Source organism: Notamacropus eugenii, chromosome 5 (assembly GCF_028372415.1).
Source record: "Notamacropus eugenii isolate mMacEug1 chromosome 5, mMacEug1.pri_v2, whole genome shotgun sequence".
Lineage (NCBI taxonomy): Eukaryota > Metazoa > Chordata > Mammalia > Diprotodontia > Macropodidae > Notamacropus > Notamacropus eugenii.
The window spans coordinates 55,031,429-55,047,656 of NC_092876.1; the positions used below are offsets into that span (position 1 = coordinate 55,031,429).

Here is a 16,228-nt window from a genome sequence, read left to right on the forward strand (position 1 = left end):
GGTCTAAGACACTTCCTACCTCTGTGACCCTGGGCAAGTCACTTCACTTTTGTTTGCCTCTGTTTCCTCATCTGTAAAATGGCCTGGAAAAGGGAATGGCAAACCACCCCAGTATCTTTACGAAGAAAACCCCAAATGGGGTCATGACTGAACAACAACAAAGATGTTCAGGACACCATATATATGCACATAGACACACACACAAATTTTGCTTATTAGCTCTCTTATCAAAATTTGTGCCTAGGGATATTGTATCAGTATTCCTTTCTTACTGTGGAGCCTGCCCTCAGGGATGAGTATTACTCTATCCCCTTGTGTTTCTGGGTCAAGGATGGATCTGTCTCCTGTTTCCCTCCAGGGACCAAAATCTCTACCTGCTGGCATCATTAATTACACCAGACAAAGATCTGATGGTTGCTTGCCTGAGTTTTTTCTTTTTTATTTGTGGAGGGAACACATTCATAATAACTAATAGTAAGCAATTGGGGAACAAATAATTTTTATTAAGGAACCAGTTACCTGTGAATGAGGAAGAGAATTGCCTTCTTCCCCTAGGCATCGCTTCCTCTTAAGGTTAGGAAGGATGAAGAAAAATCACCCATCAAGTTAACAGAGATAGGCAGGGGTTGGGTCTCATCAGTTCTTGGGGGAAAGGGACAACAACCCTTTGCTTCTTGTTTCCGTTGTCTAGCGCAGGGTCATGGAAGAATAGGAGTGGGAAGCTATTCCACCCTTCCCAGTACACTTCCCCCTGAGGGGGAGAGAAGGGAGCCAGCAAGATGGATGGTGTTACTCCTCTTTTAAGCTCCTCTATTTCAAAAACAGTCCCAAATTGCTAAGTTCAAAAATGCCACTAAACTGGGATTACATCTGCTGATCTCATATCTCCATAGCAGCACTTGCAGCTTAGGTGCTCCATTTATAGTTCAGAATCTTTCTTAGATGTAGCTGTGTTGTGATATGAAGAGCACTGGATTTGGACTCACAATTCCTAGGCGCAGATCCCAAATCTACAGGCAGGCCCTTAGCACCAAGCATAGGCCTTGCACAAAGTGACTCTGGGTACATCACTTAACCTTGCTGAGCCTGCTTCATCATTTGCAAAACAGGAATAATCATCCCTCCCCTGCTGACTTCACTGAAGCTCAAATGTGATAACTTAGGAAAAATGCTTTGTTGACTCTAACGGATATGCCTGTAAAACAAATGCCAGCTATTATTATTATTTAATAACTCCATCCAAGTTTAAGCATAATTAGAGCCTTCTTCTACTCTTTACTGTATTATATTTGCTATCTAACCTTCCACCAAGACACTGGGGAATTTAGAATATCAGATCCATTCTTGGGTGGAGAAGTTGGATTGGCCCGATTCTCTAATGATGGGGACACCAGCCAGAGTGAGGTTTGGGAAGGGTTTAACTTTTGGTTGCAGTTGCTGTATTTCAGAAATTTTCTGTTTTCTATTTGCCTTGGAAAAGAGAAGTCTAAAGGAGTCTAATGTCTTAATCATAGAATAAATTTTAAGAAGCACCAATTATTCCTGTGCTTTCTAGTGTTTTTAATAGGAATAGGTGTTTTATTTTGTCAAAAGTTTTTCAGCATCTATTAAGATAATCATATGATTTCTGTTGGTTTTGTTACTGATATGGTCAATATGCTGATAGTTTATCTAATATTGAACCAGCTCTACACTCCTGTATAGATCCTACCTGGTCATAGTGTATGATCTTTGTGATTGATTGCTATAATCTCCTTGCTAGTATTTTATTTTAAATTTTTATATCAATATTCATTAGAGAAATTGGTCTATAGTTTTCTTTCTCTGTTTTTAATTACCCTGCTTTAGGTATCAAAATCATATTTGTGTCATAAAAAGAATTTGGTAGTATTCCTTTTTTTTTTCAAATAGTTTAATGGAATTAATTGTTCTTGAAATGTTTGGTAGAATTTGCCTGTATATCCATCTGGTTCTCTGTTTTTTGTTTTGCTTTTTTCCCTCAGGGAGCTCATTTAGGGCTTGTTCAATTTCTTTTTTTCTAAGATTGGGTAATTTAAGTATTCCATTTCCTCATATATTTTTGTAAATGTCTATTTCATTTAGATTGTCAGTTTAGTGGCATGTAATCGGACAAAAGAGTTCCTAATAATTGGTTTAATTTCATCTAAATTGGTGGTGAATTCACCCTTTTGATTTTTGATACTGGCAATCTGGGTTTTTTAAATCAAATTAACCAACAGTTTATTATGTTTTTTAAAAAATAAAATCAGCTCCCAGTTTTATTTATTAGTTCAGTTTTTTTAACTTTTCTTTTTTTAAAATTAATTAATTTTATTTATTTTTAGTGTTCTACAATCACTACCATATAACTTAGATTATTATTTTTCCCTTCCTCTCCCTCCCTCCCCAAGATGGCTTACAATTTTGTATATGTTCTACATATATATTCCTATTGAATACATTTTCACTATAGTCATGCTGTGTAGAAGAACTAAAATGAATGGGAGAAATCATATAGCAAACCAAAACGTAATACAAAAGAAAATGATTTGCTTCATTCTGCGATTGAATTCCATAGTTCTTTCTCTGGATGTGGAAGGCATTTTGCCTTAAAAGACCACTGGGAATTTTTTTTAAGTCCTTGCGTTGCAATGAAGTTCCAAGTTTACCAGAAAAAACTCTCGCACACTGTGGTCGTTGCTGTGCACAAAGTTCTCCCTGTTCTGCTCCCTTTGCTCAGCATCAGATCGTATAAGTCTTCTCAGTCCTCTCTGAAGTCTTCCTGTTCATCACTTTTTATAGCACAATAGTATTCCATTACATTCATGTACCATAATTTATTCAGCCATTCCCCAATTGATGGGCATCCCCTTGATTTCCAGTTTTTGGCGACCACTAAGAGTGCTCCACTTAACGGCTGGCTTAGAGTGTTTAGCAATGGTGACAGTTTCTCTTTCTCTCCCAGCGTGATTTAGCTATTTTTTTTTCTTTTTTTTCTAGGTATATTTGAAGGGAGAAAGAATTTTTTTTGTGGGGGAGAGACAGAGGTAAGGATAAATTAGGCAAGACTTCAGCAGGAGATGGTGATTGAGCAGGCACTGGAGAAAGAAAGGATTCTAAAGGCCAAGGTGAGTAGGGAATGCATTCCAGAAATAGAAATGGGCCTGTATCAATCCAGTATACATCTCAAGAGGAAATGAAAAAAAAAAAACCCTCAGTCTAACACAACAACATTATCCTTCCAAAGCCTCCCACTTCCTGTCGGAATTCCAAAGTGTTTCCTGTGGCCTTCCCCTGCTGGGATGAGCTTAGCCTGCACAATTGCCTGGGTCATCTCCAGTGGGCTTCACTTCACAAGAATATGCACATTTTCTGGAATACATTGTCCATCCACTGATACTTACCTGGTTCAGGGGAATGAAGTCGGTTGGTCATTATTCTTGTATCTCATTTTTGCTCTGGGGAAGAATTTTTCTCTGCACCAGTGGGATGGGGTGAGAAAGAAAAGGAGTTGGGACTGCTAAGTGTGCTAAGGGATCTGGCAATCGGTGAATCAATCAAGTATTTATTAAGCATTTATTCTTATGCCAGGCACTGTGTTAGGTGCTGGGGAAGCAAGTATAATGAATAAAACAGTATCCACTCAAAAGAAGCTTACATTCCAATAGAGGAGACAAGTACATGTGTAAATTTATACTGTCCAGCAAAAGTAATTAAATACAAGATAGTTTGGGAAGGAAGGCACTGGCATTAGGAAGAATCTAGAATGGCTTCAAGCAGAAGATGGTGTCTGAGCTAAATGATAAGGATGAGAAGGGCTCCATGAGTTAAAGCTAAGAAGAGAGGGCCCTCCAGGTATGGAAGACGGCCAGTGAAAAGGCACTGAAAATGGAGTGGAGTGTTGGAAATGAAGAACAGAGAGAAGGCCAACTTCATTGGGTCTTAGAGTATGGGAGTCCCACAAGGCTGGAAATAGGTTGAGGGCAGGTTGTGAAATGCTTCAGGAGCTAATTAGAAGAGTTTATAGTTTATCATCCAGCCAAAAGGAAGCCAGTGGAGTGGCTGAGTAAGGGAATCAAATGATCTCATCTGAGCTCAAGGAAGATTGCTTTGATAGCAATGTGTAGGATGAACTGGAGTGGTGAGAAACTTGAGGCAGGGAGACCAGTTAGGAGGCTATCGCAATAATTTAAGGCAAGAGGCAATAAGGGCCTGACCTCAGGTGGTAGCTATGTGAGTAGAAAAAAAGGGATAGGTTTTGAGAGACGTTGAAATGGCAAGATTTGGCAAGTGACTGGATGTGTGGGGTGAGGAAGAGTGAGGAGTCCAGAATAATGTCAATAAACCTGAGATATTAGAAGGATGGTGATGCCTTTAAAAGAAATAGAGACATCTGGAAGATGGGATAGTTTAGGGGGAAAAGATTATGATTTGTTTTAGACATGTTGAGTTTAATGTCTTTGGGACATCCAGTTTGAAATTTCCGATAGTAACTGGTGATCCAAAAAAGAGACTGGGATTGGATATATAGACTGCAGAATCATTTGCTTGGAGAAGATAAAAGCAAAGCAATTGAGGTTACTAAAGGAGACTATAGAAGGAGAAATGAAGCAGGTTCAGGACAGAATTTTGGCAAACATCCATGATTAGGGGCCATGATGTGAATGAATAATAGTGGAGACTGAGAAGGACTGGTCAGACTGGAGGCAAACCAGTGTACTGCAACTATATTACAAGTGTACGACAGAGCTCCCATTCCAGAGTCTTTGGCCCTTCTTACAGCCAGTGCCATCCTATCCCCTTTGCCATCTTTTCCTTCTGCCCTTCTCCTTTGTTCCCCTTTACTTAACACTTTTTTTCTTCCTCTCTCCTTCCAACTCTTTCTCTCAACTCTCATTTTCCTTTCACTTTTACTTCCCTTCTTCCCCTTCCCTGCCTCCTCTCCCCTTCCTTCTCTTCACAGAATCACAAAATTTCAGTTGAAAAGGACTCAGAAGTCATCTAGCTCAACTCATGCCTGACCAAGAATTTCCTTTACAACATACCTGAGAAATGATGATCCAGCCTTCACTTAAGTGGGGGGAACCCATTGCTCCTAAGTCAGCATATCTCCTTTTGAGATGGCCCTGTTCGGGAAGAGTCACAGATGACTCAGAACTTGTGAACCTGGTGTCTGGGGAGGATGGTCGTGCCTTTAATAGAGGCAAAGCAGATAAAGATTGGGTGGAGGGAGAGAATAGGTAATGAGTTCTGTTTGAGAGGCCTATGGGACACCCATATGGAGATGTTCAGCGATGACACAGGACTAGTTTAGGCGAAAGATCTATAGATAAATATAAAGTATATACAAGGTAATTTTAAGACAGAACACAAGCTGATGTGAAAGCATTAAGAGCTACTCTTAGGGTCCAGCCATTCAGCCAGGTCTGATTTCACCTAAATGGACTATTGTATGTACGAGTTCAAGCAGGTCCATAAAGACTGGGATTATTGGCCAGTCCCCTGTTACAGTGTCAATTGAGCTCTCAGCTCTTAATAAAATCTAGACTCTGCTATAGCATTCTTCTTATCTATCAATCTAATAACTTTGCTAAAACAGGAAATATTGGGCTGTCATAAGGTGTGCTTATAGAAACTGCTGGCTCTTTGTCATCACTGCCTTCATTTCTTGATGTTCACTGTTCAGCTTTTAATAATTCTAGAATTTTATTGGGAATCAAAGATAATCTTGTAGACCTATAGCTTGTTATATCCTATTCTCTTCTCTATTTTTTTTAATTACAGCAACTTTTCCTCCTTTTTTTTCTGTCTTGTCATATGCCTCCCATTCTCCCCTTTTGGGGCCTGGAATTTATCAGGATTCAATGCCTGTGGAGTGAATAAATGAATCAAGGTCAGCAACTATGTCCTGGCTTACTTACCTTGGGTACCTTTTCCTTATTAGCCATTTTTATCTACTCCCTATTCCTTTCTTCCTCTTCTTATCCCACTTCCTTTCCTTTCCCCCTCTTTTTTTGTTTTCTCCCTCTCCTTTTCTTCTTCTACTCTCCCTTTTTCCTCCTCCTCCCTCTACACCTCCTCCTCCCTTCTCTCTCTCATCCCTTTCACTCCTCAATTAACAACAACACCAACAACAATAGCTAATATTCATTTAATACTTACTATTCTGCCAGGCACTGTGTTAAGCAGTTTACAATTATTATTTCATTTGATTTTCCTGACAGCCCTAAGAGGTAGGTGTTATTATTGTCCTCATTTTACAGATCAAGTGACTTGCCCAGGGTCACACAGATAGTAAGTGGTTGGTGACAGATTTAAACTCAAGATTTTCTTGATTCCAGGTTCAGTGCTCTAGCCACTTAGCCACCTGTGCTACTCAATTATTATCATCTCTATACTGATGATTTTCAGATTTATCTATCCTGCCCTAACATTTTTGCTGATTTCCAGGATTACATTTTTAACTGGACACTAGACGTCTTCAACTGGATATTCAGTAGACATCTTTAAACTCAACGAGTCCCAAACAGAATTCATTCTCTTTTCCCCCAACGCCATCCTCCCCGCCCCTCAGGTTCACAACCTAGAGTCATCCCTGACTCCTCACTCTCTTTCACCCCTTTATCCAAGCTCTAGCCGAGGCCTATCAACTTCCCCTGTGCAGCATCTCTTGTCTATTTCACCTCCCCAGCATTCTTGTCCATTTCACCTCTACAGCATCTCTCAAATCCCTTCCTTCCTCTGACACTCCTACCAGCCTACTGTAGACCTTCATCATCTCATGCCTGGATTACTGTGAGAGTCTCATGGTGGGTCAGCCTGCCTGGAGTCTCTCCATTCCAACCCATCCTCCTGTCAGCCACCAGTGATTTTCCTAAAGTGTTACTCAGTAAATTCCAGTGGCTCCTCCAGGATCAAATATAAAATCCAATTTTCTATTCTAAGCCCTTCATAACCTGCCCCCATCCCCCACCTTTCCAGTCTTCTTACCCCTCACACCCCACCCATATTCTCTGTGATGCAGTGACTATAAGCTTCCTTACTATTCCTACAACACTGTTTCCCAACTCTTGTCTCCTGGCTTCCCAGGCTTCCTTTAAGTCCCAGCTTCTAGAGGAAGCCTTTCATAGGTCCCCTTAGTCTTCGTACCTTCTCTCTGTTGATTAAATCCAAACTATCCCAGTCTATAGCTTGTTCGTACATAGTTGTTTGCATGCTGTCTCCCCGTTAGACTGTCAACTTCCAGCAGGGGCTGTTGGCTGTGTTTTTTTTAACCTTTCCCCTCTTCTTCATTCCTCTTTCCTCCCTTTCCTTTCTCCCCTCCTCTTTCTCTTTCCTCCTTCCCACCTCCCTCTTCCTCTCCCACCTCCGTCCACTCCTCCCTTTCCCCTCCTCCTCCTCTTCATGCATTTCATTTCTCTCCCCCTCCCCCTTTCCACTTCCCTCTTCATTATCCTCCCCCTCTCCCTCCCTCTCTCCGGCCCCTCCTCTTCCCGCTGCTCCCGCCCGCCCAGGTGGCGCCGAGAACGGGCGGGGCGGGGCGAGTGGCCTTTACGACGCTGTCGTGGCTGCGGCGGCGGCTTCTGCTTGGGCTTCGGCTTCGGCGGCGGCGGCAGCAGGAGCAGGGCGTGCGGGAGCGGGTCGGTGCGGAGCGTTGCGGCCGGCGCGCTTGGAGGCGGCGGCTGGGAGGCGGCCGTGTGGACGTGCGGCTGCGGCGCTGCCAGTGCCCGCCTGCGGCTCGGCTCGGCTCGGGCTGTGCGGGGCGAGGAACGAGCGGGCTGCGTGCGGGCAGGCTGCGGGCTGCGAGCGGGCAGCGCCCCGCGGGCCATGCTGCTCACGGTGTACTGTGTGCGGAGGGACCTCTCCGAGGTCACCTTCTCCCTGCAGGTCGACGCCGACTTCGAGCTGCACAACTTCCGCGCACTCTGTGAGCTCGAGTCCGGCATCCCGGCGGCTGAGAGCCAGGTGAGCTCCGGGGAAGTGCGGAGGGAGGGAGAGGCCCCCTCCCCCACGTCCAGGGGTCGCCTTCCCAGCCTGCCGCCCCTTCTCCGGAGGTGAAGACTGAGGCCCGCAGATCCACGGCTTGTGCCAGGCTCCCCCCTCCTCTGGGAAGGGTTCCCCCTCTCCGAAGCATGCGGAGTTTGATCTCCACCTCACCCCATCTTTGCCCGACCCTTTTGCTTCCCGCCTCCGGCTTCCTGGATCGAAGTAATTGATCGCAGGCCACACGAACCTTCCGACTTTACAGAGGAGGAAACTGAGGCTCAGAGAAGGGAAAGATATAGCTTGACTAAGGTCACAGGAATTAAGGAGCAGATAGAGGCCGGATTCAAATTCAGATCCGCTGATTCCTAATTCAGGGCTTTTTACCTTTAAAGGATGTTGAAACCTTTCACCTCCTTCATCAAAATGTGAAAAAGTTCCTGCCCTTAGTAGATGAGCTTGGCGGATAAAGATGCAGTAGTGAAAAGAGTTCGCTGGATTTGAAGACAAAGGACCCGGGTTCAAAGTTCTCTTTTGCTACTGCCTGCCTGTGTAACCTTCAGCAAGTCATGAGTCATCCCAGGGCCTCAGTTTTCTCCTCTGTAAAATGAGCCGGTTGAATTAGATATACTTTAACGTTTCTTCTAGCTCTTAAGCTGTGATTCTACCATTATAGTGGATTAAGCCATCTCGGTTTCTATCCCCAGCCCAGACACTTTTCTTGATGGTGACCATGTGACCATGGCAAGTCACTTAAATCCTCTGAGGCTGCTTTCCCGGTCCTGTACTGTGGTCAGTGGTAGGCACCGCGCTAGGCGAGACACCGGGGAGATGATGCTTGCTTTACCTATAACCTAGGGTTGTTGTGAGGTAAATTTCAAAAACAAGTCTGCTTGGGACTTGCTGTGTGTCTCGTGGCCTGAGTAAATGTGCTGTCATTATCTTCACTGAACATTCGTCCATCTGAAAAAAAAAATTGTTGGAGGCTTCAAATGTGACTTTGCTAGTTAGTACCTGCGTTATCTTGGGCCAGGCAGGGGAACCTTGCATCCTCGAGGCCACATGTGGCTCTCTAAGGCCCAAGTGTGGCCCTTTGACTGAAAACAAACTTCCCAGAACAGTTCCCCTTAATAAAAAGATTTGTTCTGTGAAACTCCAAACACAGTCAAATGGCTGCACTTGAGGACCTAAAGGGCCACATGTGGTCTCGGGGCTGCAGTTTCCCCAGCCCTGCCTTGGGCAAATTGTAGAGGCTTTACCTCTCTTTTCTTTTGTAAAATAAAGGAGCTGGATTGTCAGTGATCTCTGAGGCTCCTCTTAGCTCCAAATCCTATAATTTTAGGAAGCTAATGGTTTTTGTTTTGGTACTCCTAAAGCCCCTCAGTTTGCTCAGATATTGGGCTTCAGCAGAACATTTGCTTTAAGAGTTTTTGTTTTGTAAATCCTTCCTTATCCTTTTCTCACTTAACTAAAAGAGAGGTAGCTCCCAGTAACATTTAAAACCCCGAAAATTGGCTTAACGCTGGGGATTGCCACTAGCCCACTGAACTCTCTCACCCAACGTTTATCAACAGTAGTTCTATAGAAGGAAGCCTTAACTTGGAAATCTGTGAACTTTTAAAAGGAATTTTTGGTAACTGTTTTAATATAATTGATTTCCTTTACAATCCTCTGTATTGTATTTTACATATTTAAAAACATTCTGAGAAGGAATCCATAGGTTTCACCAGAAACAAAAACGATGCAAAAAGATTGATGTATATATATATATATAATATATGTATAATATATATATAGTCTTCCTCCATTAATGCCTATAAGTCCTGTACTGTACTTGTTTGAATATTTTAATAGATTCAAAGTATTATTTCAGGTTAATCACAGTTGAACTTTTTCATTAGTTCGTTAGGGTCATTGGGTGCACTTATGAAATTGTTCCTTAAATTCTTGCGCACTAAAACCAAACTTTCTGTTCTCTGGGTTATAGTAAACAACTGTGTCAACATTTTGTTCAGCGGGCAAGCATAAGTCCTTCCTACAGTGTAGACTTTAGCACTTTGGCATAAAGTTGTATAAAGGGCAGTGTATTTTGAAGTACACCATTTCCGGTAGATAGCCTGATTTAATTTGAGCAGCAAGAATTCCAGATAAAATGGATTATTTCTTCCCAAGAGTCTCTTTAAAATACAGGGCAGATTGCCCAGGTGAGGTTGATTTATCCTCCTTTGGTGTTTTTTGACTTGAGGTAAACTTACCTTTATGAGAAGGTTGACAGAGGATTTAAAATGGTTAAATGTAGATATATTCGGTTTTGCTTGTTGGGAAAGATGAGGAAGACAAATGTCTAAAACAGTTTCAGGGTTATGTTTCCCCAGATAATGGAGGTGGCTGTACCTGAATGAAAGGAAGAATCCTTACTGAAGGATCAAATTGGAAGAAGGCCCCGTATTCTGTAGCCAGCATAGCACTTTTTGTTAGAGCTGATGACTTCACAGGATTAGACAACTTTACACTAGTGAGGAGATTCCAAAATCTTTTCTTTATCATTCCAACCTCTGCTGGTATATTGGTCTTTTGTTAGCCTATGGAAATGTGGAGTAACCCTAGGGTTACTAGAGACTGAACCTGTGCTTCTCAGCTAACTATAAACACCTCCTGTTTTTCAAGTTTGTTCTGCTGGCTGCCTTGTAACCTGATGACCCAGTATCTATTTTAAGAGGTTGGGTGGTCCTCTTTCATTTGCATTGCCCATCAATCAGGAACATCTTAGACACTGAGTCATTTCCTTTCAGATCCTAATAGTAAACAACACTGTCTTCTCAGGAGTGTAGCTTCATCTGTCTCCCTTTGGGTACATTCTTCTCCCACCTCCTATTTTCTCTCAAGTTTTTCCTTACATCTTTTTCCCTCTCTTCAAGTAGTTATTCATTGGCCTGCAATTTTATTCCAGGTCCAGTCTTCAGTCTCTTATTATGGATGCCTCATTCTTAGACCTCTCTATCCTCTGTTTAAACGTTTGGCGTTTTGTAGTTTGTCAGTTCTGATTATGGCAATTCCATGGCCAAAGAGAGCATGATACATTTAAAGAAGCTGTCTTGCATATGTTTAGATCCGGGCTGGGGCATACTATCTTGATTAATCCAAGGTGGTCCAGGAAATCAGCCATCAGTTCTGTTTGATTCTTTGATACTGACTTGGTTGCTTAATCCAAGCAATTTTCAGAACATAAACTAGTTTTTATGCTGCCCATATGTTAAAACATGTTATAATAACCTATCTCTGTAGGTAGCACGAAGCTAATTATGCTGAGTGCCAGATAATGATAATTACTGTCTATAATGCTAGACTGTAGCCTTATACACAGCAAGACCTTTAGGTTATGAAAACAGTATTTCAGACTAAGGGAAATTAGAAAAAAACTAGAAGTGCCTATTGAAGACTATTTGGGTGTATTTTTAACACTTCCTATTATATGATCAAAAGGTAATTTTATTTGTCCATTATTTTAGTAATTGATGCAGTATGAAAAATTACTTAAGACATTACAGCTATATTGTGGCTCACGGAAGCCTTGTTAGTAATTTAATGCTGATATGCAATGTTAGGACTTCTATTAATTTAAAAATTCCATTCAGGGATGGAAAAATAGTTGCTATCTCTTGTATAAAGGACTGCAGAGTTTGATTAGTTGGTCTAATTTCAAATGTTAATTACAAATTAGAACTTGTTCTCTAGTAGGGTCTTTGCCTCCTCTAGAGTGATTGCCAGGCAGTTTTGCCAGTCCTGTAGATTGAGCTGTTTAGTTGTAGAAGCTTCCTATTATATTTTCTTACCAGTGACACAACTTTTGAATTTTGAGCAACTGTAGATTAATCATCACTAAGGCACAAAGTACTACTCCAATAGGTGAGATTGTTTCCTGTAGCACTGGCTTGGAACCACTGTATTTACAATTGTGGCACCCTGGCTACTAATAAATTGATACTCTGATGTTATTCTCAGGCTTCTATTTACACCTATTCAGTTGTCTATAAGGGAAAAGCTTATTTGGAAGTGAAAACCCCAAATCCCAGACCCCATTGCCTAGCTTTCTTGGATTTGTGTCTCAGTTCATTTCAGGCAGATCATCCTTAGTTATATATTTTAGGAAGGTTTGTAAACTTGAGATGCATCTCTTTAACCACTGGAAGGAATAGGCTGGTACTTTACATTTATAGGTTACAGTGTACTCCAGTCACCGACTAATTACTAATGTGATTTTCAGGTTGCTCTTAAAAAGAAAGAAAGAAAGAAAAGTCTGTTGACTGTAGTGTAGTTTGCTCTGTGATGAGCAGAAGTGAGGAGTCTGGTGCCCTCTGTACTCTTGCAGTGTTTCCATTTTGCAAGTTGAAGCTGAGAATTTAGCAGCATGGGAAGTAAAGTGGAACCTGTAGAGAATTTCTGTACTTGCAGTGTATGCAGCGATTGGATATGGGGCGGGGGGGGTGAATTTGTTTGCATGTTAATATTTGTTCATATCTAATTTACTGTAATATAGATTCCTTTTAACAACACTTCTCCCCACAGATTAGAATGGCCATTTCCTCCAGCCTGAACTGTAAGGATATGTGAGGAAGGAAGTTTAGAAGTGCACTTGTTAGGGAATGAGACTGGGATGTCCCTTGAGTCAGATCTGTATGAGGTAGGAAGGCTGTTAAGTCTGTTTTAATTTAACAGACTTGTCAAAGGAAGTGACTAGAACTGGAAGCTTGGTTCTTGACCTTGGGTGAGGAATCTGAGGCCTCAAGACCACATGGTCCTCTAGGTCCTCAAGTGCAGCCTTTTGAATATTCAGTCAGATGTTCAACATTTGAGGACCTAAAGGGCCTCATGTTCCCCACCCCTGCTATAGGTTGTTAGGACTCACCCCAGATTTTCTTTCTTCTGACACCAGTAAAACAAGGATCTCCCCAACTGGATTGTCAGCCACTTTTATATTTCTTTTTATCCCCACTTCTTTGTGCATTGCTTTGCATGCAGTAAGTACATACTTGTTGATAAATTTGTTTTGGTAATAATGGGAGAGTCCCAAACCTGTCCCCCTTATGAGAATTGCAGCTACGCCTGCTCTTTGATGATAACAAAATTTGAACAAACATCTGCTGGAAACTCAGTTGAAATCACACATCCACATCCAGCAAGAAAAATCTAGCTCGTTGTTTTATATGGAAAGTAATAGGAAACATTTTGTTATTCCGTTGAATGTCAGTCATTTAGTGAGTATACATCAGGCACTGAATGTTCAGTTTACATCATCTCGGAGAGTCGTAGGCTTCCTTTTTTCACTTTTGTGAGTGAGGGGTTACACTGAAGGGCTTGGAATTCCCCTTTGAGTATGTGGATCTGGACCAGAGTCTAGATCCTTCCTTCTGCTTTGCTGTCAAATCCTATTCTGAGAGGGCTGCATGGATGGTGGAGACTCTACTGCCTGGAGGAATCACATGACCTGAGTTCAAATTCAGCCTCAGACAATTCCGAGCTTTGTGACCCTGAGCAAATCACTTAAGCTGTCTGCCTCAGCTTATTTAGTACGATCCTTAGGGGCATTATAATAGCACCTCCCTCCCTGGGCTGTGGTAAGGATAAAATGAGATAACCTTAGTTATTTGTGCTTAGCCCAGAGCTGGCACATGGTAGGCGTTAGATGAACGCCAGCTGCTGTTATCATTCTTGTTTTCAGTGCTTTGTTTCCCCTTTCTGTGCTTGTAGACATGTGTTCCTATATTTAAGGCTGAGGATCATTTTAAAATACTTGAAGCTTATTAGCCTGTTTCTTGTGGCCTCCTTTAGTTCTGGTTGCTCTATCCTGAAGGCCCTCTGGCTTATCATCTGATGTGAAATTGCTGCTGGAGAGAGGGGAAGGGGAACAGGTTAGAAACTTCCCCTACCCAGGGCCAAGGGACTTCTTATTGAAGGAGAGTCAGATGATATAATGCTGATACAGTTACCATTCCCAGAAAGAGTTGCTTCCATACTGTATCCTAACTCAGAAACAAGTCCAGCCTTGTATCCACTGTTTTAAAAAATGTTATAGGGAAGTGAGGGATTATAGTATTCTCTCTTTGGGCTGCATTCAGGGTACCTCAGCACTAACTCAGATTCCCCTTTTGCAGATTGTGTATGCGGAGAGACCTCTCACTGACAACCACAGATCTCTGGCTTCATATGGCTTGAAGGACGGGGATGTAGTGATTCTGAGACAGAAGGAGAATGCAGAGCCACGAGCTCCAGTTCAATTCCCAAGTAAGTTATCTCACTTTACAGGTGGTCAGCTGACCTCCTTAACCCATCTGTAAGAAAGAGGGCCTTTCTATATGACATCATTCCTGGTTCTAACTCTTTTTTTTCCCATCTCTGGGCCCTTACTCCTCTGAGAAGAGTAATAAATAGCACTTCAAGAATGTGACTGGTTTTCTTTGTGTGGGCGCTCCTACAACCTGTGTGGATGGCAGCCCCTCTCCCCTGTAGCGGGTGGCTTTATGGATGACTGTGCCCATCCTTCTGAGCTTCACCAGGCAGGGCTCATGGATGGCTGTTCATTTCTGAGCCATACACAAAGTTTTCCCTTGGTGACACCAGTTAGCCTTTGAGCTCTGATGGCATAGGTATCAAGACCTCAGAATTCCCTCCATGACACTGTGAGGTATTAGGGTAACACTTCCATGGAAGACAATAATATGGTGCAATTTGAAAAGCCATCATTAAGTACCTGTTATGTGTGAGGAGCTGAGCTCAGGGTAAAAAAAATGAAAAAAGGAGACAGTTCCCAAGTTCAAAGAACTTGCTGTCTAGTGATAAATGCATAAATAAATGAGGCATTCCTTCCAAAAGCATTGTATGGTCTAAGGCAGAATGTGATAAGAGCAAAGGAGGTCATTATAAAAAGCTTTGAAAAATCTGAGGAGGGAGAAACCATTTTCACGGGGAAGGGAGAGTGCTCTGTGAGAGGTTGGCATCCCCTTTGGCCTTAAAAAAAAGAGAGAATTCAGTAGATTGCTATTGGGATATGCTTTGCTACACATGGGGATGATATCAGCAAGGCCACAGAAATAGCCAAGAAAGGAACAGGGAGGGGAGAGAGCAGACTAGTTGGATTGGAATTTGGAAACTGAGGAGGAGGAGTTCAAGTCAAGACAACTCTTAATACATTTATGGAGCACCTGTTATGTGCGTACCAGGCACCTCACTAACCTCTGGGGATACAAAGAAAGGCAGAAACAGGCCCCACCCTCCTCACATTCTAAGGGGGAAGGCATCATGCAAAATACTGTGTGCAGACAAGCTATGTGCAGGATAAGTGGGAGGCAGTAGCATTAAGGAGGATTGGAAAAGACTTTTCTTTGAAGAAGGGGTGATTCTAGCTGGGTCTCCAAGAAAGCCAGGAGGCAGAGATGTCAGGGAGAGAATTCCAGGCCTGGAGGACCTCTAGCAAGAAGGTCTAGAGTCAGGAGATGGAAAGGCCCCATTGTAGAGGACGTGGGAGGTTTAACCCTGACGTTGGAAGGGTCAGGAGTTTGGTAGACAGTGAGGAACCCTGAAGACTTCCGTGTAGAATAGTGATGTGGTCAAGGTGCTGCCCTCATTGAACAGGTATTTAGTAAGGACTTGGTATGTGCCAGGCAGGCCCTGCCCTTACAAAGAAAGATAAGGGTCCCTGCCCTCAAAGAGCGTATGAGAGACAATATACAAACCATTCTGTTTATAGAACATGAACTGAAAGTCATCTGAGAGGGAAGGCATTAGCCATGGGGGGAGAGGAGGAGCCATTTGAGGGCAGAAAGGCTCCCCCTCCCCCAAAGTAGTGGAATCTGAGCCAGGAAAACCCGGAAGGCAGTAGAGAGTAGGGGGAGAACACTCATTGTGGATGTGGAAGAAAGCCAGGAAGAAGTCACAGGGAGGAGATGGTGTGTCCTTGGAAGGGTCAGCGAGGAGGCCATTGTCATATATCTTAGAGACCTGGGGGGTGGGTAAAGTGTAAGAAGACTGGAAAGGAGGAAGAGGTCAGGTTGTAGGGGACTTTAAATGCCAGACAGCATTTTATGTTTGATTCTTTCTAAAAGCACTTGGACGTTGTCTCATTTGACCCTCACAATAGCCCTGTCCAGTCAAAAAACCTAAGCTCAGCCTCTTGTGGAGGTGATGACTGGCTGGTGGGGAAACTGGGGCTGGAACTCCTGGCTCAATGCCCCTTTCCATTGTTCTGCTT

At 42.7% G+C, this 16,228-nt stretch overlaps 1 protein-coding gene and 1 long non-coding RNA gene across 3 annotated transcripts in view; one reads left to right on the forward strand and one right to left on the reverse strand.

Moving 5' to 3' along the window:
* Positions 1 to 2,240: 2,240 nt before the first annotated feature.
* LOC140504250 (uncharacterized) lies at positions 2,241 to 7,335 on the reverse strand. Its single transcript, XR_011967024.1, has 2 exons — positions 7,150 to 7,335; positions 2,241 to 5,868 (listed from the first exon to the last, which is right to left on the reverse strand). It is a non-coding gene; the product is annotated as an uncharacterized lncRNA (long non-coding RNA).
* Positions 7,336 to 7,612: 277 nt separating this feature from the next.
* Positions 7,613 to 16,228, forward strand: part of DDI2 (DNA damage inducible 1 homolog 2) — a 36,420-nt gene continuing 27,804 nt past the window's right edge. The window contains exons 1-2 of one of the 2 annotated variants that reach the window (XM_072608962.1): positions 7,613 to 7,965; positions 14,136 to 14,265. In XM_072608962.1, the coding sequence (XP_072465063.1) occupies positions 7,828 to 7,965; positions 14,136 to 14,265 (268 nt within the window). In that variant the 5' untranslated portion in view covers positions 7,613 to 7,827. The remainder of the gene's footprint in view (positions 7,966 to 14,135; positions 14,266 to 16,228) is intronic. The other variant, XM_072608963.1, reaches the window with a different exon arrangement.